General features: G+C 39.2%; 1 protein-coding gene across 1 annotated transcript; it reads right to left on the bottom strand.

Moving 5' to 3' along the window:
• Positions 1–15,206: 15,206 nt before the first annotated feature.
• LOC131302501 (basic endochitinase-like) lies at positions 15,207–17,647 on the bottom strand. Its single transcript, XM_058329174.1, has 3 exons — positions 17,321–17,647; positions 16,875–17,028; positions 15,207–15,842 (listed from the first exon to the last, which is right to left on the bottom strand). Exons 1-3 carry the CDS (start codon positions 17,589–17,591, stop codon positions 15,473–15,475), a joined length of 795 nt encoding a protein of 264 aa, XP_058185157.1. The 5' UTR covers positions 17,592–17,647; the 3' UTR covers positions 15,207–15,472.
• Positions 17,648–22,072: the final 4,425 nt, after the last annotated feature.

The raw sequence follows: 22,072 nt of genomic DNA, 5'->3' as shown, positions 1-22,072 counted from the left end.
CAAGAAAAAAGGTATCAAGGGCAGAGTGAGAACTACTTGTTCAATAAGGGCAGGCTAGGTTTTAGAGTCGCAACCGACATGGTTTCACTATATAACAGTCTAGGGAAACTACGACAATATTCAGACACGCACGATTTAAGCAATAATTACCACAATGATTAAATTCGAGCCGTTCATGCCGATTGTAGTGTGGCGGATGCACTACAGGACGCCCATTCCAGAAAACACTTTCTTGCAAATAGGGTTGTAAATGAGCTGAGCAGTTCGCGAGTTCGGTGTAGTAAGGACTCAGTTCGGCTCGGTTCGAAGGATAAATGAGCGAGCTCGATTTTGCCGCTCGTTTATCAAATGAGCCAAGCTCGAACCTAGCAGGGTTCGGCTTGAACAGGTTTGTCTCGGCTTGAAATATATTGGTTTGGCTCGGCTTGGCTCGAACATGCAAATATATAGGTTCGCGATCAGGTTCGTCTCAGCTCGAAATATATAGGTTCGGCTCTGCTCGGCTCGAACGTGCCAGTATTCGGTTCGACTCGGCTCGTTTAGCCAATTTTTCAATATTAAGGCTGAAAAGTTGACGAATTCGAACTCGAATTCGAGCCGAGCCGGTTCGTTTATTCCAGACCGAATACTAACGAGCCAAGCTCGAGCTTTGTACATTCTTGTCGAGCCGAGCTCGAGCTGAGATTTTCCGGCTCGATTCGAACTCGAGCCCAGACGAATTCTGATCGAGCCAAGCTCGAACATGCCAATGTTCGGTTCGGCTCGGCTCGTTTACACCCCTACTTGCAAAATAGGTTCGGCTAGAATTAAGGAATTTTTGTTTCCTTGAAACATTTCTTGTCAAGATATTACAATAAAATTTATTTTGCCTTCATTTACTTCACATCACTTCACTTTTATTGAGAATTTATTTTTCATGCAACATTGCTGACAACTAAACGGAGTAGTGGGGGTTTGTGTCTCTAAATATTTTAAGAATGACTTGCGGTTTGAATCATCTTTGTAGGACCCACAATGGGCCCTGCAAAAATCAAAGAAATCATCAATTTCTTTTCCAGTACAGTTTAATACAGTGCGGTTAGAATAGAGAGCCTAATCAGCTAAGACCGATAAAGATGTTGTATGCATGCCATCGGTAGATTTTCTTGCCCCGGCCTACTGACAAAGATTCCTATTCCCTCTGTCGCAATTCTTTAGTCTCTCTTGAGAGTCTGTAACACTTTTCAATTGATTATATATTGCAATTTATAATCTTTTAGGTAATTTTAAAAACAACGTCGATAAGAGCTCGATCTATCAAACAAATTTCATATTATATATAAACAGTATTACCAATTAAAAGTTGTAATTAGGGGTAGAATTTAATAGTATAAGATATGTAATCGACTACAAGTCTCCAATCGTAACTACAAATTGGATGCATTAGAAAAAAAAAAAACATACACAAAATGTATGTACACTGATCTACCATATCCATAAATATCCTAACCGTCACAAATATTTTTTTTTCTCCTTTCCCCTCCTCCTAAATTTCACTACTCTTATATGGCGGTGGAAGGGAAAGGCCATAAAACTAGTACAAACAGCTTCTTTTACACCTTAGTATTTATTTCTTCTCTCTTCAATCAGATCAACGACTTGTCATCTAATTTGTGAGAGTTTTGTCTCGATTTTTCGAGAATAATTAGTTTCGACCTTGGACAAATATTTCGTTTACAGGTCAGGGTTCTTTCGGAGTTGATGTTGCTTCACAATGATATTTGTGCCAATAGTACTCTTTTCCCACATGATATTTTTGGCGGGGCAACTAGTGGTAGCCAGTCAGTTCTGTAGCTTTGGAAATTCATTGGTGCGTTCATATTTGATTGAAGTCCATTTGATTGTCTGGGTACTTGTTGTTTTTATCTTCAGCTGGCATGTACATTATCTCTTTTTGAGACTGCAAGAAATTTATGTAGTTTCGGCAGAATGTGCACCATGCAGGCTCAACGTTCGGGTTGAAGCGAAAGATTGCCTTATACTTTTATCATTTTGCATTAGTTAGATGATTAGTTTGGTTTTGTCCAATAATTTTGTAATGAAATATTTTATATCAGTGTCACCGGACTTATATCAATATAATCTCACTTATTGACCAAAAAAAAATTCTACCATATTCATAAGCAAATTACCTTGTGCTGTGTATATTGAACGGAAAACAGATAATAAAAGGGATGGAAATTTGAAGAAGCAGCAGCAGCAGCCACACTCCATCATTAATTCTGAAATATTCTTTGTGTGTGTGTAAGATAAGATTTTAGGAGTTTTTAAATATTCATTCTCAGATTTCATCCCATGTAAGTATTTATCCTGCACTGTTTGAACAGTTATGTTTTTATCCTTTCAGATGATGAATTACCTATTTTACCCTTTTGATAAGATATTCATAGGTATGTATATATTTTTTCCTAAATTAGTGGAATTGTAGTAATTAAGTTACCTAAAATCATGGGATCATTAATGGATAGAAATTGGAGAAATTTTGAATTCTCAATTTTTCAAATCCTTAATGGAAATATTCTAAATCATTAATTTCCTTAATTTTATGAATTTTAGTTAGTTTTTTCAAAACTAACTAAAATTATTTCCATTCAATGAACATCGATTTATGCACAAATCATGACATATTTATGCACAAATCAACCATGTTTTTCGAATTGGCCATGTTTTTGTGAATTATCTATACAAATTATTCAATGTTTGCAAATCCATCATTTTTTCATGGTTTATTTCACCAAATTCAACATGGTTTACTTTTTCATGAATAATGACAATTGAGAATGACAACCATTTTTATGACTATTTTTTGAAATTCAACTTGTTTTATCGTGACCATGCTCCGTGAAAAAGAAAAATCATGACCATGCTTTTTATGGCCAATGTACAAAATTACCCACCATGAAAAACTCATGTTTATCCCCTATTGAAATCTGCCATGATTTTAAACTTATGTTTGCCCTAAAAATTGGAAATCTCATGGATATGGGTCATGACTATTTTCTGCAAAATCACCATGTTTTATCACGACCATGCAAAGTAGTTTTTGAATTCATGGCAAATTATTTGGACAGTTTACCATGGATCAAATCACAAAACAAACCATAAAATACTTTTGAAACCATAAAATAGATCATGTCGTCAATCTGAATGAATTTCTAGATTTTCTATTTATAGTACAAAAATCATACAAATCTTACTACTAACGATATTCAACCCGTCATCGCCGACAATCTCCTCTGTGCCCATCTCCCCATCAAAATCGATCAACCCATCAAATCAACTATGAGCCAATCAGGGATGGCATGGTGGATGCGTCAGGCGGCGGCGGCGGTCTCGATCAAGAGAGAGATAGATCATATTTCATGATGTTTTGACTGTGCCAGTTAGCGATGATTTGGTTGACGACGATGGTCGGCTGGATGACACTACAAGAAAAATTAAAATTGGTACGAAAAAGTGGCGACAGAATTTAATTTCGTCACTAAATGAGTATATTTGGCGACGAAAAAATAAATTCGTCACTATTTTGATAACTTCCGAGACGAAATAATTTCGTCAGCAATTATACCTATTTAGCGACGAAAAAAATATTTTCGTCACCAAAGCTACCCATTTGGTGACGAAATACATTTTTTGTTGCCAAAAGCTTAAAAGAGGTGACGAAATTATTTTTCGTCGTCAAAGATAATCATTTGGTGACAAAAAATATATTTCGTCGCCAAATGAGAGCAATTTAGTAACGAAATATTTATTTCGTCACCAAATGCTTAACTTTGGTGATGAAATTATATTTCGTCACCATTTTAACGCTTTCAGCAACGAAAAATATATTTCGTCGTCAAATGGGCACCTTTCGTGACGAAATTTATGAATTGCGCTTTGTCACTAAATGTATTTCGGACGTAACTCTTTACTAAAAACTTCGATTGAGATAATTCAAATTGGGTTTGAACAAAACTCAATTGCCTACAACTTTCATGTTTATCAAATTTGCTAAATTTTAATGTTTAAAGGTTCAAAATTACATTCGAAATATATTTTCAGGTTAAACATATGTGTTATATATTAGATATTTCAAATGTTTACTGAAAAGTGTGTGTGGTGCAGTTGGTTGGAACTTGCGCGAAAAACTCAATAGACTTGGGCTCGAAACCCAGCAGGAGCAAGAAAGAATGATTTTTTTTTCCATATGAGAACATTTTTTGCAACGAAAAATTTCGTCACCGATGTGTCACATTGGTGACGAATTTTTTCGTCGCTAAAAGGAATAATTGATGACAAAAAATTTCGTCATCAAAAAGCATAATAAGCGAGGAAAAAAATTTCGTCACCAATTATTGACTTTTTGGTGACAAAATATTTCGTCATCAAAAGGCACTATAGGTGACGAAAAATAAATTTCGTCACTAGGTAGGAATCCTCGACAACCTTTAGTCGACAAATTTTTTTCGTCATCTATATTATTTGTGACGAAAAACATGCAATTTGTGACGATTTTCATTCGTCACCCAATTGAATTTTTCTTGTAGTGTGAGTTGGCCGGCGGCAGTTGCAGAGGAAGTCATTTGGAATTTCAATTTTGGCGGCAGTTGTCCTTCTTCCACCACAGACGACGTTCTGGTCGTCTTCCATTTGGGGGAAGGTTTGCATGCCCCGCCCCACATCGGAAGTCTACATAGATGATCTTGGGCATATAACAAACCTTGTGAGCTACTACTGGTACCTTGGGCTTAAGCTTTTGGGCCATGTGGTGTGGCTAGTGGATCAAAATCAGGGTACTGGGCTAGTGGTCTGCTTGGGGCGTTACAGGTCGTATCAGAGCCATCCATGTACACGACCATGTGGGCCTTGGAGTTTGGTTTGATTTGGTTGTTGGTTTGATTTGTATTGGTGATTATAGTGCTCAACCCCTCGCGAGGGCGCGACGCTATAAAGTTTGGGAGATTGTAACACTTCGTCCAACATCGGAAGTCTACATGGATGATCTTGGGCATATAACAAACCTTGTGAGCTACTACTGGTACCTTGGACTTAAGCTTTTGGGCCATGTGGTGTGGCTAGTGGATCAAAATCAGGATACTGGGCCAGTGGTCTGCTTGGGGTGTTAGCCATGGGTATTGGTGGGTACGGTTGTGTCGTGGTGTGCAAGTGAATGAAGTTTGGGGTTATTTTAATAAAATCAGGTAATCAAATTCTTGGGTTGAGATTAGCGCATAAGTCTGTTCATGGAATCTAGATTAGGAGAGTCTATATTAGTAGCTTTCATGCCTTAAATTGATTTCGGTACATGCAATTCTTTTTATTCAGCCTAGTAGAGCACTCGGGCATTGCATTTTGGCGATCTACCGTTTGATCGAGGTGAGTGGTTAAGCATGTGATTCCTTTCTTGGAATCCTCTTGAGCCAATTTGTTCTTGACAATTCGTTTACTCATTGTAATTCGATAAGTGCTATTCTTATTCATCGCTCTCATATTTATTGACGATTGATGTACCCTTTGGCATACAAGGTTTATTAATGATATTTTCGATTGTTGAATTGCCCATATTTTTCTTGTTGCTCCATAATATTATTGTGACTCTGCAACGACACAGAGAATAATCCTGGTGCAGGTGCCTCTGGCTCGCCATTGTTCTATTTGTGTTTGGGACCATGGACTATGTTTATATTTATTTAAGTCCAAGGAAAAGACCCGTGAGATATCGCGGTGACTTTGGCCACTAGAGAAAAGACTTGTGAAATACCCTGTGACTCTAGTGTTCTACGGATAGGGAAAAGACTTGTGAAACACCCTGTGACCCTATTCCAGATCGGCTTAGGAAAAATGTCCCGGGTGCCATCCTGTGGTGACTCTAAGTGTGGTGTTGGATCCAACGGGTTAAGTCCTAAGAAAATATTTGGCATTTGGTATTTGGTACTTGGTAATTGGAAGATATGGTTCCCACTTTGGTTTAGACTCCCGTTTATTATTGTTCATCTTTTGGATATTATTGGACTCAATGTTTGGTGTAATTATTTTGGTGTTTCGAGGATTGTTCATATTATTCATTAATCTGTTATTTATTTATTTTTTGCTCGGCAAAATAGAATTTTATAACACTCGAAAGGTTACAACAAGGGGGTGGGGGGGCGGGTCGGGGAGCACAAATGCTTAAACTCAACCAGGGGAAGGGGAGACGCAAATCCTCCAGCAGGAGGTTGAAGGATTCACACCAAACGAATTACAATTTTAACGAACGGATACCATCCAAAAACCTTTTGAAATCCTCGACTGAGTACATCCTAATATTGAATTTGACCTTGATCCATATAGCCACCGTGAACTTAATTATATCCACCATCTCATCCGCTCTTGCAGTCGCATTCTTAAAAATACACTCATTCCACATTATCCAAATGGACCAAATTGTTGCATAAAAACACGTTTTCCAAATGTGCTTTTCCAAGTTACGAAAGCTATTGTCGAACCACCAACACAAGAGATCCGCTACCGAAAATGGGCAAACCCAAATGGTATGCCACCCATCCATAATTTGAGACCAAACGTACCAAGAGAAACGACAGAGAAGAAGTAAATGATTAAGAGTTTCTAGTTGCAATGAGCAAAATGGGCATAAAGGGTCATTCAGAGCAATACTCCTACTCAGAAGAATAGATCTTGTGGCCAACCTCTCCTGGACAGCCTTCCACACCAGAATTTCCACCTTAGGAGGACAAACATTTTTCCACAAAGAGTCCAGAATAGGATTACTAACCTGAGTTTGTACTTCCCACTGCTTGCATACTGATTTTATCGTAAAAATCTTGTTATCCGTCCATCTCCATAGCAGAGAGTCAGGTTTGGATGGCTCCATATGGTACTCCTGCAATCTTAGTACTAGATTTCTGAGCATCAAATTTTCCCTGTCACGCAAATCTCTCCTAAAGACCAGCCCCCAATTTCCGTTACCCACCCCTTCCCAGATGTTGCCGATCACCTCCTCCTGTTGAGTGGATAACAAAAACAGCCTGGGAAAATCTTCTTTGAGAGTTTGAGGACCTAACCATCTGTGGTTCCAAAAATACATATTTTGTCCCGAAAACACTTGGATTCTGAAACCCTCTTGCACAATTCCTCCAATACTTGACCCGTGATCACCAATCGAACAGATGTCTTTCCAAATGGTAGAAACTGAACCTCTCACAGGGCATTCCGGCAGCCAACTCCTCTGGTCCAATTTATATTTATCTCTCACCACTCTCACCCATAAAGAGTTATTGTCTTTGTTGAACTTGCACCACCACTTAGCAAGCAATGCTAGGTTTTGTTGTAGAAGTTTCTTCACCCCTAATCCTCCGGTTTCTTTCTTCTTGGCTATACTCTCCCATTTAACCAAATGCAGTGTCTTCTTGTCAACAGTATCACCCCAAAAGAATTGACGCTGCAATTTTTCCAATTTTTTCGCCACTGCCACCGGCATCTTGAATAGAGACATAAAGTACACAGGAAGGTTGGACATGTTGGAGTTAATCTGATTGAGTCTCCCTCCAGAGGACATCGCTTTACTTCTCCATATGCTCAGCTTCTGAAGGGTTCTATCAATCACCGGTTCCCAAGTTTTCACAATCCTTGGATTTGCTCCCAACGGCAAACCAAGATATTTGATTGGTAGGACTTCTACTTTGCATCCCATCACTTGAGCAAGGGCGAGCACTTGATTACGATTAACATTTATACCACACAAAGAACTCTTTGAAAAATTTACCTTCAAACCTGACATTAGCTGGAAATTCCTTAATATTCTTTTAATATTACACATCTCTTCCTTATCATCATTGCAGAACAGGATTGTATCATCTGCAAACTGAAGATGTGATAACACCAATCCATTGCGACCCATCTCCATCCCTTTGATGATTCCTCTCTCCTTAGCTCTATCCAACATGATGTTACGAGCCTCTGCTACTACATTGAAAAGAAAAGGAGAGATAGGATCCCCTTGTCTTATGCCTTTCTGAGTACTAAACTCCTTTGTCGGCGATCCGTTCATTAGAATAGACATCGAGACTGAAGAGCAACATTCTTTGATCCAGCCACACCATCTAGCCCCAAAGCCTAACTTCTTAAGCATATCCAGCATAAAACCCCAATTGACACAATTATATGCCCTTTCGAAATCTAACTTCAGAAAAAGACCCCCTTTAGTCTTTTTCTTCCAGCTATGGATAACCTCATGCTATAAGAACCCCATCTAAAATTTGTTTACCTCCGATAAAAGCAGCTTAAGCCTCTCCTATGACCAATGAGAGATGGTCCCTCATTCTGTTTGCTAAAACTTTGGAGAGAATTTTATAAATCCAACCAACCATACTTATGGGTCGGAATTCTCTAAAAGAAGTGGGACAATCAACTTTAAGTATAAGAGAGACAAAAGTAGAATTAATACCTCTAGTTAGCTTCGCATTCGCATGAAATTCTGAAAAGAGCTATAGGATGACAGGTTTCATGAAATCCCAACTCTTCTTGACAAAGGAGAAATTAAAGCCGTCTGGTCCTGGAGCCTTGTTATTGCTGCATCCTTTTAGCACTGCAAAGATTTCGCCCTCCTCAAACTCTTTCTCTAACTGATTAGCTACCTCTTGCGATAGGATTCTTGGAAAATTGCCCCCCAAAATAGCTCTGGAACCCCTCTCGTCCCAGAAATTATTTCTAAAATATTCAACGGCTGCTTCCTTGATGGCCAGAGGATCTTCCAACATTCTTTCATTCACCAAAATAGAGCCCAACATATTTCGCTTAAATCTGTTATTTGCTATAGCTTGGAAAAATTTGGTATTTTTGTCCCCTAGTTTCAACCAGTTCACCCTAGACTTTTGTCGCCATAGTGACTCCGAAAGCCTAGACAGCCTCCAAAATTCAGATTTTGACTTACATTTTGCTGCTTTCTCATCAGGCGTGAGTTGCCTGTCCTCTGCTAAAATATCAAAACGATGGAGCTCAGATTCAATCTCAAGCAAAAGCACAATTGATATCCCTAAATTCTTCCTTATTCCAAGCTTTCAATTTAACTTTGATCGCCCTAAATTTTTGGAGAAGAATAAAACCTGCCCATCCGTTCACCTGTGTAGACACCCCATTCTGGACTGTCCAGATAACGTTATTTGTCGATCTTTTTATTTCCCCGATAATGATCTTAGTCGAAAACAGTTTAAAGGACGAAAGGGTGGTTGAGCTTTGAGCGTCCCGAACCTCTCTCAAAACACCTTTCAAACCCTTCAAACCAGAACCAAACAGCCCCAGCAAAACCCAATTGGCATACGCCAGTGTCCTGGAGGCGTACGCCAGTCACCTGCCACGTGTCAGTCATCGACCAGTGGTCCAGCTTATACTGGCGCACGCCAGTTAATAGTGGCGCACGCCAGTCAAACCCAGTCAAATCAACTTTATTCAGCAACTTGGGCGGGACTTTTGTGCCACCCTGACGTCGGCCACAGTGTCCCTGATGATTGCTTTCGGCAGGGGCGTCCCCTCTCTCTCCTACACCCCCCCCATCAAGCCAAGTCCCATGCATTTAATGCATGGAAGGCTCCCTTCCTCTTCCAACCAGCCAAACAGGGCCTTAGACCAGACTGATCTCAGTCACTCCCCCTCTATAAATACCCCCCTTGCATTCATTTGCAAGTGGTTGGCCTCATTAAGAAGCACAAAGCCTTCTTCACCTCTCTCCTTGCTCTCTATTCCTTTTCTTCCATTGAAAGAGAAAGGAGAACAACCCATCTCCATACACCCTGCTGACATACAGCCACCTTCTTAGCCTCCATCTTCAATCCATAAGCTTAATATCTCCTCCAAACCTCCATACAAAAAGGTATATCACCTTTACGTTCTTTTCTGTTTTCGATCCCTGAGGGGAGCCAGCAGGGCCCAGGCTAGTAAACAATACTAGTCCTGGCCTTGAAATGGTAAAAATATGAAAATCGTATCAGATGAAACCTGGCGCACGCCAGTACTTCTATGCCGTACGCCAGTCATGGAAGTATGGGCACAACTGGCGTGGGGATCATGGATCGTCATTCCTCTTATTTTATCTTTCTGTCGATCACCTTCGCATGCTAATAACCGGTTTACTGCTTTCCTTATTTAGAACTGTTTAGTGGTAATATCCTATCTTTTTCATTTCTGTCATATAAAGGCCTCTGGGATCCTTCTGGTCATGTTCCAGAACCCAGATGATGCAAAGCCTAACACTGGAATCAAATGACAAGTGGCGTACGGCAGTAACACACTGGCGTACGGCAGTAGTCCTCTGGGTCCAGTGACTGGCCCTTGCACCTGAAGCGTAAGCTAGGCCTATCTTATGTCCCACACTGTTTTGGGGTGTTCTGCTTTTTTTCATGGCCTAAAGCCATTCATTTTGCCTGTGACTGTGTATATCCTGCTATATTAAACTGCGTGGTTTGCCCTGGGTGTGCGCTGGTCCTTTTCCAGAGCCCAGAGGGTTGCAAACAAGGACTGTGAAACTAGATGAGTGGAGTACGCCAGTCTCCTTGTGGCGTGCGCAAGTCAAACCAGCATGCAGTGGCTCGACCAGTGCATGCTGATAGAACTTGCTCAGGCCTTTGCGGGGCAGCGTACTGCAATTCGTCCAGTTTGCTCAGTGCTTGTTCTCAATCTATATTTTAGCATTGCAATCAAGCCATCCACAAGCATCTTTGTCACATAAATCACAACTTGTTAAAGTTTTAACCCCCGTTAACTGTTCCCCCGCCCTAACTGGCTAAAAAATGATCAAATGAGAGAAAAAAATGCAAGCGCTTTTACAAAATGCCCGAGTAGAGACCGATCTCCGGATTGGGCGAGAGGGGTGCCATAAAACCCTTCCCCTCTCGTAACCTGGCTCCCGAACCTCAGATATCGAAGGTGACGACGGACCAGTCTACAAGCCCTTTTCAAAATCAAACAAACGTGGCAAACGTTTTCGAGTTCGGTTCCTTGGGTGCTTTCACCGCTAAAACCCGAGTGGCGACTCTGAATCGAGGCGTTTCGCCGCGCTCTTCCAACAAAAGGGGCCGCGCCCGATCTTTTCAAATAGAATTTCCGGGGGCGCGTGCCCACAACCTGTACATTGTTCCATGTCTCTTGAGCTAACTTCAAACACCTGGGGTTAGAAAGCCATACATCCATAAACCTAAACGGTTTTGGACCCCAATCACGATTATCGTCCGAAATCAAGACAAGGCAATGATCAGAAATCAATCTAGGTAAACCCCATTGAAGAATTTTGAATCTCATAATCCATTCCAGGGAGCATAAAAACCTATCAAGACGGCTATGGATTGCTTGATTTTGGTAGTTAGACCAGGTGTATTTTCTATCGATCATAGGGAGGTCATTGAGTTCCATGGAATTACAGAACTCAATGAAATCCTTCATACCTCTATCCAACCTTAAACACCCCACTCTTTCACTAACCGCTTTAATTTCATTAAAATCCCCCCTATACACCATGGTTTGAAAAAATTAGCGCTTATCCTCGTCAGCTCCTCCCACAACTCCCTGCGACCTACAACTTCATTTGGGGCATAGATATTTACCAAAACACAAGGAAAGTTACTAAGCAAAACCCCCTGTAACAGAATAAACGATCTATGGATTGTAGTATTCGTGGCTCTGAAAAAATCATTTTTCCAAATAGTGAGAATACCCCCTGAAGCTCCCACCGAATTAAAGCATGCAAACTCAAAGTTATTACCACCCCAAAGATTCTGAATAACTAACCTGTCCAACTATTCCAGTTTAGTTTCCTGAATGAACACCATGTCAGGCTTCCTCTTCTTGATGAGCTTGAAAAGAAACCTTTTCTTGTTTGAACTCCCCATGCCCCTTATATTTCAAGTAAGAATCTGCATAAAATCAATGACTTTGAAACTTCACCGCAAATCAGTCACAACAGCTACACCTCGCCGTCCTTCTCTTGCACCCGGAGGCATTCCTCAATTTCCACCTCAATCATCCTTCTAAGACAAAGGTCATCGGCAGGTGTATAACAGACACCCAACTCGGCACCTACTGCCATAGTAGCTCTGACCTCTCTTTCAATAAGAGAAGTAATTTGCAAGGTTTCACTTGAGGAAGATGATGAACCCGTCCCAATTCGAGATTCACTCGCCAACTCCTCCTGGATGAGAAAGAGGTTCGAGAGCTGCCATCTCCTTCTCTTCCTACAATCGACATCATTAAGGTCTACAAGGAGGTTGATGTAGGAGAGATGAGAAGAGCTCACCTCGATTGACTTTTGATTCCCACCAAAAGCTCCTCTAATTTCCTGCTCGTTTGGCGAAATATGGCTCCTCTGCAAACAGGGAACGCTGACATGCCCTAGTAATTTCATTTGGGACTGCCCAGAGCACCTCTGGGATTTAGGACTATCTTGCACCGCATGCTCACCCTCTTGGGCCGAATTGCTGCTTATAAAATCTGCATATCCTCCTTGCAACGGCCCATTTTCCCCTGGCCCACTATCCTCTTTATTCCCCAAGCCCAAGATGGTGCCTTCAGATAGAAGTTGGCCTGCTGAATCAGCCACAAATGATACCTCAGATTCAAAATTCTCTGCCTTCTCCGGAGAGACCTCCCCATCCTTGTCAAGCATTAAATGCTTCCTTTCACTGTCAAACTTAGGGCCCCTAACCCCATTGTGCCCTTTATCCTTCCTCTGTAGGACTGCCAGCTTGGCTAAAGAGTCTAGCCGGTGAATCCATTTGTCAATCCTTATACTCCTTTCTAACATGAATATCATAAGTCAATCCTTATACCTCCATTTGAATCCATTTGTCAATCCTATTGGGTTCCTCTGTGGCAATTAGAAACTTCCCTTTTGCAAAAGATAAGTCCTTCAAGGTTTCATTATCCAGCTTAATGAAGTTACCCCAAAGCTCACCAATCTGTTGAAATGTTGGTGCATTCCATGCATTAAGCGGCATTCCGGAGCAGCTAAGCCACACAAACCTTTCAAAGCTAGCCGGTTCACCTCTCCATGGTGTGACCTTCGAAAACCACCTTTTCATCCACGAACCGTTGATAAGTTCATCCCTTACTTCCCTACTCTGAAAAGTTATCAGTATCGACCGTCCGCCCATGGCTCTGAACTGAGACACCTTATCCGATTCCATGCTAAAACTGATTTTTAAGGTCGTCAACGATTCCACCCTATTCATGATTGCTACTACACTTCTATCCAGCCACCCGTTCCCAACAGGGCGAATTTTGAGAAATGGGTTCTGCTCCTTCAACTCCCCTGACTTGGAGGATTCACCACCCACCATTTGAGCAAATGACTTTCCTGTTTGTCTACCCCTCCACATAACAGTCGAACTATCCCTCTCATATCTTCTCCTTTCCCCTGGATTGGGGATAGGAACATCCCCCTGGATGAGCCCCTGTTTCCCAGCAATAAGGAATCTTGGAATTTTTTGATTCAATCTTACCTCGTTTTGACCGAAGCAAGCCTCCTTAACAAACAACCTCATATTATCCACCCAAACTCCATTCATTCTTGATATTGACATTCCCGCAGAAATCTAACAATCGTACCTCACAAACCCAAATTTGTTCCTGGTGCATTTACTTCTTTTCGAAGGAATAAATGCATCCTTAACTACTCTGAACAATTTAAAAGTTGTCGATAACCACTGCAGATCCTTGCTCTCTGGAATGTTATCCACATACAAGGTGAAAGTCTCCTTACCAGACTTGTCACTCATTTGCTTCCTGTGATTCTTAAGCACGGGTATCCATCCACCATATTCCTTCCCACCATAGCCATCCACCATCTTTGGGTGCCAGTTGTGTTATTCATTAATCTGTTATTTAATTGGTGGATACTCTTTGTTGAGCTGTTGATCTCTTTGTTCAATATTTGGTTTGTTGATAGTATTCGTTGAACCATCGACCTCTATTATTAATTTGAAACCACTTCTTAGGAACCCTCGATCAATTATCGTTCGTTCAAAAGTATGCCACTTAGTATTATCACCCTTAGCATGCTTAACTACTCGCTGAGCTCGTCAGCTGCGGATTTATTCCACATTTTTTTCAGGTTAGTTAAAGTAGAATATTTTCGATGTAAAAGTTTTTTCTTGTAAAATGATTTTGCAAAAAACAAAAAGTTTCATTTCTATTTTCTGGTGTTTGGTTGATAGTTGCAATTAAAATAATGCATGTATGTATGTATGTTTATATATATGTATGTACGTATGTATTATATACAAAATTTTGTAGTCTTTAATGAGAAAACACAGGATTAGGTCATATGAAGCAAAAAGTTTTACCAAGTAAAATATTTTCCCGTTTTTCGCACAACAAAACACCAAAAAATAAGTAAAGAAAAATATTTTACATCCAAACAAACGAAGCCTAAGAAGTATCTTTTCCCAGCCCCGTCTAATCTCTCTCTCTCAAATCTTTTTGCAATGGTCATGAACTATTATCTCATTGATCTCTCTTACTCTCTCACACTTAATCTCAGATCACCATAAACTATTACTTGGTTCTGATAGTTGGTTGAGTTTGAGTTTCTGCTCAACAAAATTTGATTTGGTGGCTTTATTTTTTTCCACAAAAGTAGATGCAAGTTCCGGTAGTGGTGTTCTTGAGGATGTTTTTACTGCTGTTATTGCCAATTGAAAATTTAATGAATGCCATCGGTTGAATTTCTTGCCCCCCTCAAAAAATTCCAAGCCACTGTTGGGAAACCAATCCTAAACCAATCCCACCAGCCCCTATAGCCCATTTAAAGCCGAAGTAAAACCTGTTTGTAATCGACTACAAGTCTCCAACCGCAATTACAAACTAGATGCATAGGCCTAGCGCAATGGTAAAGTTGTGTGACCTGAAGGTCACGGGTTCAAGTCGCGAAAACAATCTCTAGCTCTGCTTATAGAGATAAGGTTGCGTACATCAACCCTTCCTCTGTATTGGATTCGCCGGAAGAAAAAATGCATTAGGATACAAAAACATACACACTTGTGATTTTTCTTTTGTTTAAACACAAAGTATATTTACACTGATCTACCATATCCAAAAGCAAATTAATAACCATGTGCTGCGTATATTGAACGGAGAGCAAAAAATAAAAATGATGGAAAATTTGGAGAAGGAGAAGAAGAAGCAGTAGCAGCCACACTCCATTATTTTGAAATATTCTACATCTTTATTCAGCGAAGCATCACATTCGTGTTCAAAAGAAGAGAATTATAATTCTCTTATTTTATTTATTTGTATATCGGCCGCAATTTATCTCAAAGAAAAAAAAGGGGATTACTATGTATTGAGAATTATTCAGTACAACTGCGGCATTATTTCGTCATTTCACAATATTATGTAGGGCCCATATAGTTGGAACCTACAATATTATTGTATCTCACGGAATAGTTTTCCGCAATATTATTGGGTCTTACGCAAAAGGCCTTTGGTTATTGCAGTCAAGATTATTTCCAGTACCAACTCCCATGATACCAGTGTATCGCTTAAAAAACCCGATCCGATCCTCCTGTTGGGGAGTAGATCCTTTCCCACACTCGATCCCGCCGTTGATTATGTTGGTAATGACACCGTACCCCGGGACCCGACCTGCTGCCGAATCAGCGGCTGACGGGGTCCATCGGCCGGTGATGACATCGTGGCTGGAGGGTTTCGGGGATTGTGGGGTCATCCAGAACCAGAGGGCTGTTTTGAAAGAAATGGTGGGGTCGGTTGCGACCAAATCTGGGTTGGCTAGTAGATTGCTTCCTATGGCTCTTCCAGCTGGACCATAGTTGTAATTGCTGCCAAAGATTAAGGTCAAAAAGAGTCAGTACATAGGCAAATTAATTGGAGAATGTGCTCATTTGTTGCGCATGGAAAATATGCTGCTAGTGGGAAAACTTTGGAGATTTGAGATTAGATCAAATTTATGAAGAAGAGATTTGCCTTAGCCCCTTTTTCTTTGAAATTTTTTTTTCCCTTCATTTTTTGGTTTTTTCCTTTTGCATATTGAGAGAGCAAGAGAAACTTGGTTGGCTTTCCTATTTTGGGAGTTTTGGTGAGCGAAGAGGCTCCGTTCCGCTAAGGTTATTATTTTTTAAGTATTTATTTCTCGCCTAACTTTGCAAGGCTGATTATTTTCTCACAATACATCATGGTTAATTAAAAAATAAGTGTTTATTTTTCTTATTTTCGTTAGCGGAATGGGATTCTCTATATTTTGAATTTTGCAGCACACCTGAATGAAGCACAATTTTCATGAAAGTAATAAATGGCCACACACTACCTGTCATTTGCTCTTATGACCAATTATTCGATCAAGACCTTAACGTATTCTATCAACTCGATTTTTTTTACCTGAATGATAAAATACATCTAGACTTAAATATTACAAATTGAATGACTTAGATAACTAAATGAGAGCACAATGGCTCCAATTTTGTGTCACATAGGAGAATATCACATGGAAAGTTCTTGATTTGAAATCCAAACGTACCAAAAAAAAACTACTCTGTTCATCTCATGAAAGAATTCCCTCTCTGGGATTGCGACATTTTTAAGCGACATAATTGCGCTCTTTACAAATTAAGTACGACTTTCTATAATTAAAAAAATTATCCTTCTTTTTAAAAAAATTATCATCACAAAGTATTTATTTACTTTTTCCTCCATTTTTCCGATTGAATTTTGAATATTGGTAGAAGGAGAAAAAAATATGTACCCACCATATACATCATTGACTAATTAAAATTGAGAATTATTTTAGGACATTTAACATGAAAAGAAGATAGACCGAAATATTGGAGAGAGAGAGAGAGAGAGATGGTGCTCACTATGAAATTTGGATGGGACCACGGCCGAAGTACTTCTTCCCAGCAGCACAAGGGTATTGTTGATTTGCAACACAATAATCCGGGGGGTTTCCTTGTTCCGTAACAAAACAGTATCCCCATGCATATGGTCCGTCCGGAGCTGTTGGCCACCCACCTACATATCCAAATACACATATGATTAATCCAATTAATCCATCGCCATTGATATTCACAAAATACCCGGTGTCTGATTAAAATATTTACGACCCGACTTAATTCAACATGTTAAATCCAATGAAGTTTTTGGTATACAATACTACTGGAGCTGTGTGGTATTACTTATCCAATTGCCATTAACTCGGTAACATCTATGTTGAGTTTGTTTTTTTGTTGTTATTTATTGTGCTACTCCTGTCAAACAAACAGACCGTAATAAATCATTTTCGACAGAAGAAAAAAAAAAGTACCAGTAGTTTCATGGGAAGTTTGAGCCAAAAACGCAGCAATCTCTCTCTTCTTGGTAGCATCATCCCCGGTAGTTCCAAAACCACCAAACGACTTTGCAGCAGCGATGAACGCCTCGTAAGTGTAAAACCCTTTCCCTTGACAAGCCGCGTCGTTCCTATGCTTCAACATATTCTCAAACACGGCTTTGCTGATAAGAGAGCTGATATCTTGTTGTGCCGAGGCTCCTATTATGGAGAGGAGAGAGAGGGAAATTAGTGCCAAAATCCTCATTTTTTTGGTTGTGCTTTTGTTATCTGCTTTTTGTTCTCGCTTGTGTGTTATTTGGGGGGAAATGGGAAGGCTTTTTATAGGCAATGGAGATAGGGGAGGGGCAAGGGCTATTCTTGTGATATGTCCCACATAGACTATTCAACCATCTTATGTACACGCATCTCAATTACTAATTTCCACAGAATTAATCTTACCGTCAACTAGCATGAAGGCATAGCCAAAAATTATTACCAGTGGAGACACAATCGATGCATGCCACTTTGTTGTGAAAAAAAAACACATCTATCTGGTTTTTAAGAATCTAACATGCCTTGTTTTCTTTTGAACTTTTTTTCAAGATATATTCCTATTTGAAAAGAGTTAAACTATCACAGTATCTTAAAATAGAAACGAAGGAAAAAAAAATTATATTTTAGAAAAATCTATAATTTTCATAAGTAAAATAATTCAACTTTTAGTTCTCAATGAATTATCTTCAACATAAAGGAGAGAGTAAGAGTAGTTGTTGATAGATTTAGTAAGAGAAAGAGAGAAGTAAAGAAGATGGTAAAAAGACCACCGAAGGTGGTAGCCTATTGGGAGGTGCCCTTCATTTCCAGGTGAGATTCAGTTTCGAGTCTTGCCAATGTCAAGGGGGTGTGGAGATAAACACTTATGCCCACTTGTACCTAGGTATATAGTGTTGTGGTGACGGCCTGTCCTCTCGAATAGTAGCTATAGCTCGAATCGGACATTCCACAGCGGTTCACGTCTAAGGGGTTGCTACGCCCCCTCCCACCCTTTTGCTGATGAAAAAAAAGAAAAAGAAAGTCTCACTTGACTTGCATTTTATGATAATTATGTAGTAATTATAATTCCGTAAACACGTGATAGTTTTTAAGTGAAACTTCAATAAAATTGAGGCTTGATTGTAAGTAATTAATTATTTAATAGTTTTTGGTCTTCACCATGTGTAGCCTTAACATCAATCTCCATCACATATTTATATGAGATAATTCATACATTTAATTATTTTTTGAGTCTATGTGGAGGAGGAGGACATTGTGGCATGTATGGACCTAAGAATAATTTTTTATTTTTTTAAATGTGATGTAATAATAAAAATCCTCGTCTTTTTTTTTTTAAAGACAATAAAAAAACTTGAAAATCCAACGGAGTCTGTGCCACCACTGGTCCTCAAGTATCTCTGTCCATATTGGCATATGGCCCAATTAAGTTGGAATTATGTCTCATATGGTCCTTAACTTTCATAGGAGATGGCACACTAGTGTGGTCTCGGAACTAAAGTCCAACAGTTTTTTTATGGCTCACATCTTTTGATCTGAACGTGTCAAACGAGATTAATAGAACTGGCGTAGTTGACAGAATCTGCATTCTCTTGGACGTACCATAAATTTAATTTAAATCTGAAAATTTTGTTCTCATTTGAATTTTTTCACATTTTTTAGTTTTGCACCAAACTTTTTTAGATTATTGATTCATCTCGACGAGAGAAAATCGAAAAAGTAAAATTTTGGCACTTTTACCCATGTATTTTGAGAAAATAACCACTTTTGACATTTTTGCGCTAAAAAATGATTATTTTTCAAAATACTTGGGTAAAAGTAAAAAAAAAAAATTACTTTTCCAATTCCTCTCGTCGAGACGAATCAATAACCCACAAAAATTTGGAGCGAAACTAACAAATGCAAAAAAAATTTAAATAAAGACAATTTTCAAATTTAAATTAAGTCCAAGAGAAAACAGCCAGTTGAATCATAAAAGAGAAAGTAGGCAGAAATTGTGGAAGGAGTTGTGTTATTGGCATAGGTAGTTTCCCCATGACTTCGGCCCAAGGGAACATGCCTCGTGAGCTTTGATGTCGTCTCGTTCCTAATTTTCCCACGTTTTCTCCTTGTTCGAAGATTAGGGATGTCTGGACCAACTTACGAGCACATTGACTTATTCTATCTCCGGTCAGGACTTACAGGATTCACAATAAATTATTTTCTCGTGGCCTGATTTTTCAAAAAACTCAATCCAAATTAATTGTACGGGGAGCGAATCTACTAACCAACCGGACAATGCCTCGGTGCTAGTTTTCCAAAGAGAAGTTTTTTAGTGCCGGGTGGGCACGGGCCACGTGGTTAAGACAAGTGAACGTTTCCCCATCCTATCAGTGCACCCCGAGACAGGTGTTTTGAAACATGCGCGAATGATTTGAGTTTGAGTTTTATATCCGCTAAATTGAAAAAGATGAGTTAGATTTTCATCCAAGGAGACTCACCACTTATAAGGCTCTAACTTCTAAGCAAATCTGGGTCGGTCAATGTCTATTGGGGCCAAGTAATGTGATGCAAACTATATATAAATATACTTCCCAAACGGATTATGGCTACATGTAGGGTGGGTATCGTGTCGTGTTATTTCGTGTTTGTTCAAGTATTCTCTCAATCCTAACCTGATTTGTTAAGCTTTTCGTGTGAATCGTGTTATCGTGTCGTGCCATATTCGTGTTCTGTGTTCGTAATAGCTGATACTAACCTGCTAACTTCGTGTTTGATTCGTGTTGTGTTATCGTGTCTCCTTTCATAAATTCCCACCCATCATGTTCATTTCGTGTCATCTCGTGTTCGTGTCAGAATTTTCTAAACCTAACCTGACCTGTTTAGCTTTTTGTGTTAAAAGAGAGAGAGAGAGAGAGAGAGAGAGAGTAAGAGTAGTTATTGATAGATTTAGTAAGAGAAAGAGAGAGAGAAGAATGTAGAGAGAAGCCTCGCTTGACTTCCATTTTATGACAATACAATAATTATAATTTCGTAAGCACGTTATAGTTTCTAGGCGAAACTTCAGCGAATTCAGACTTGATTGTGAGTAATAGTTTGGGGTCATCACAATGTATAGTTTCAACAGCAATCTCCATCACATATTTATAGGAGACTTATACATTTATCTTTGAGTCCCACTTTTTTTTTTTCAAATGATAACATAACAGATGATATCATAACTCCAACCAAAAATTACATCAAGATGAAAACTCATCATTAGACAAAAGACCAAGTAACCAAAACAGTAGAGATTCATCACATAGACTATACCCCAAACCAACTAAACATTTTCCAGTGGAAACCAGGAACAACCCAACTAGGAGAACCCAATCCAGAGAAAAACTCACAGCAAAAAATCGGAGAGAAAACCTCCACAAAAGGAAGAAGAATAAGCAAAAGATCGCAACTCAATAACCAACCTAGATCTCCAACTCCGGCGACCCAAACATGCACAAAAAGCTCTGCACCCATAGGCGCCGCACATCTGAACCCACCACCAAACAAGTCACCGGCAAACGGCGAATATGGAGGGTAGAGGAACCGGGAAGGCCAAGGTGTCGGGACGCATGAGGGGTGGGTGAGGGTGGAGAGTGATGAAAGTATGGAAAAAGAGATTCCGATCGGAGGTCAATGGAGAAAAAAACTCTATAGGGTGAACCCCACCCACCACCACCACCACCACCCCCCACCGCCCCCCCAATTTTAAGGTGGAAATCCTAGGAGGGAGGGGAAGGAAGAAACAAAAAGGTGAGAGAGAGAGAAGGATAGCTGTTTATAATATGTGGAGGAGAATAACATTGTAGTACCATGTTGTGGTGCCCCAAGAGCATTCCATAATATTTTTTTCCCTTTTTTAAAGGTGATACACTAATAATTATAATTCTAAGACTCTTTTTTTTCAAATTAAGGCGAAATAAAACCCCAAAAATCCAACAAGGTCTCTGCCCCACTGGTCCTCAAGTATCTCTGCCATCGTTGGCATATGGCCCAATTAAGTTGGGGAATTTTTTGCCCCAATATAGACCGGCCCTGCAAAACTTAATAACATATAGGTAACTTAAAATTTGAAACCTTAGAATATCAACAATGCTATAATCAAAAGTAAAAGGTTTTTAAAGTTAACAATGTTAGTGCAAAATATGACTTAGAGTATCCACAATACTGTAATCAAAAGTAAAATGTTTTTAAAGTTAGCAATGTTGGTGCAAAATATGGCTCACAATGCTATAATCAAATTTAACAACTTCCTTAGAAATAATCAAATTTTGGGCTTTGAATAACCAAAACTAGCAACCTTTTGACAATAACCAAATTTAATAGACCAAAAAAAAATTTACTAAAAAATTGTTTTGTTTTTAGAAAATAGTTTTTTAAATATAATTCTTTTCCAAAAAAAAAAGTTTCAAAAATTATTTTCTATTTCTAATGAATAGTTTTTATTAGTTTCAAAACTATTTTTTACTGTTCACAGTTTTTAATTTTTTGTAATTTGAAAATATGATGTGAGATGTTTTGGTTATCTAATGTTGATTATGCTATTGTAGACATCTACATTACTAACCTTAACAATCTCTTAAATAAATAATCAAAAGCTGATGTGGCAACTTTTAGTTATCAATTTTTGATTATAGCATTGTGGATAACCTTACAATACTATAATCAAACTTAACAACC

This window comes from Rhododendron vialii, chromosome 10a, assembly GCF_030253575.1.
Source record: "Rhododendron vialii isolate Sample 1 chromosome 10a, ASM3025357v1".
Classification (NCBI taxonomy): Eukaryota; Viridiplantae; Streptophyta; class Magnoliopsida; order Ericales; family Ericaceae; genus Rhododendron; species Rhododendron vialii.
This window is presented reverse-complemented; position numbering and strand designations above follow the sequence as displayed.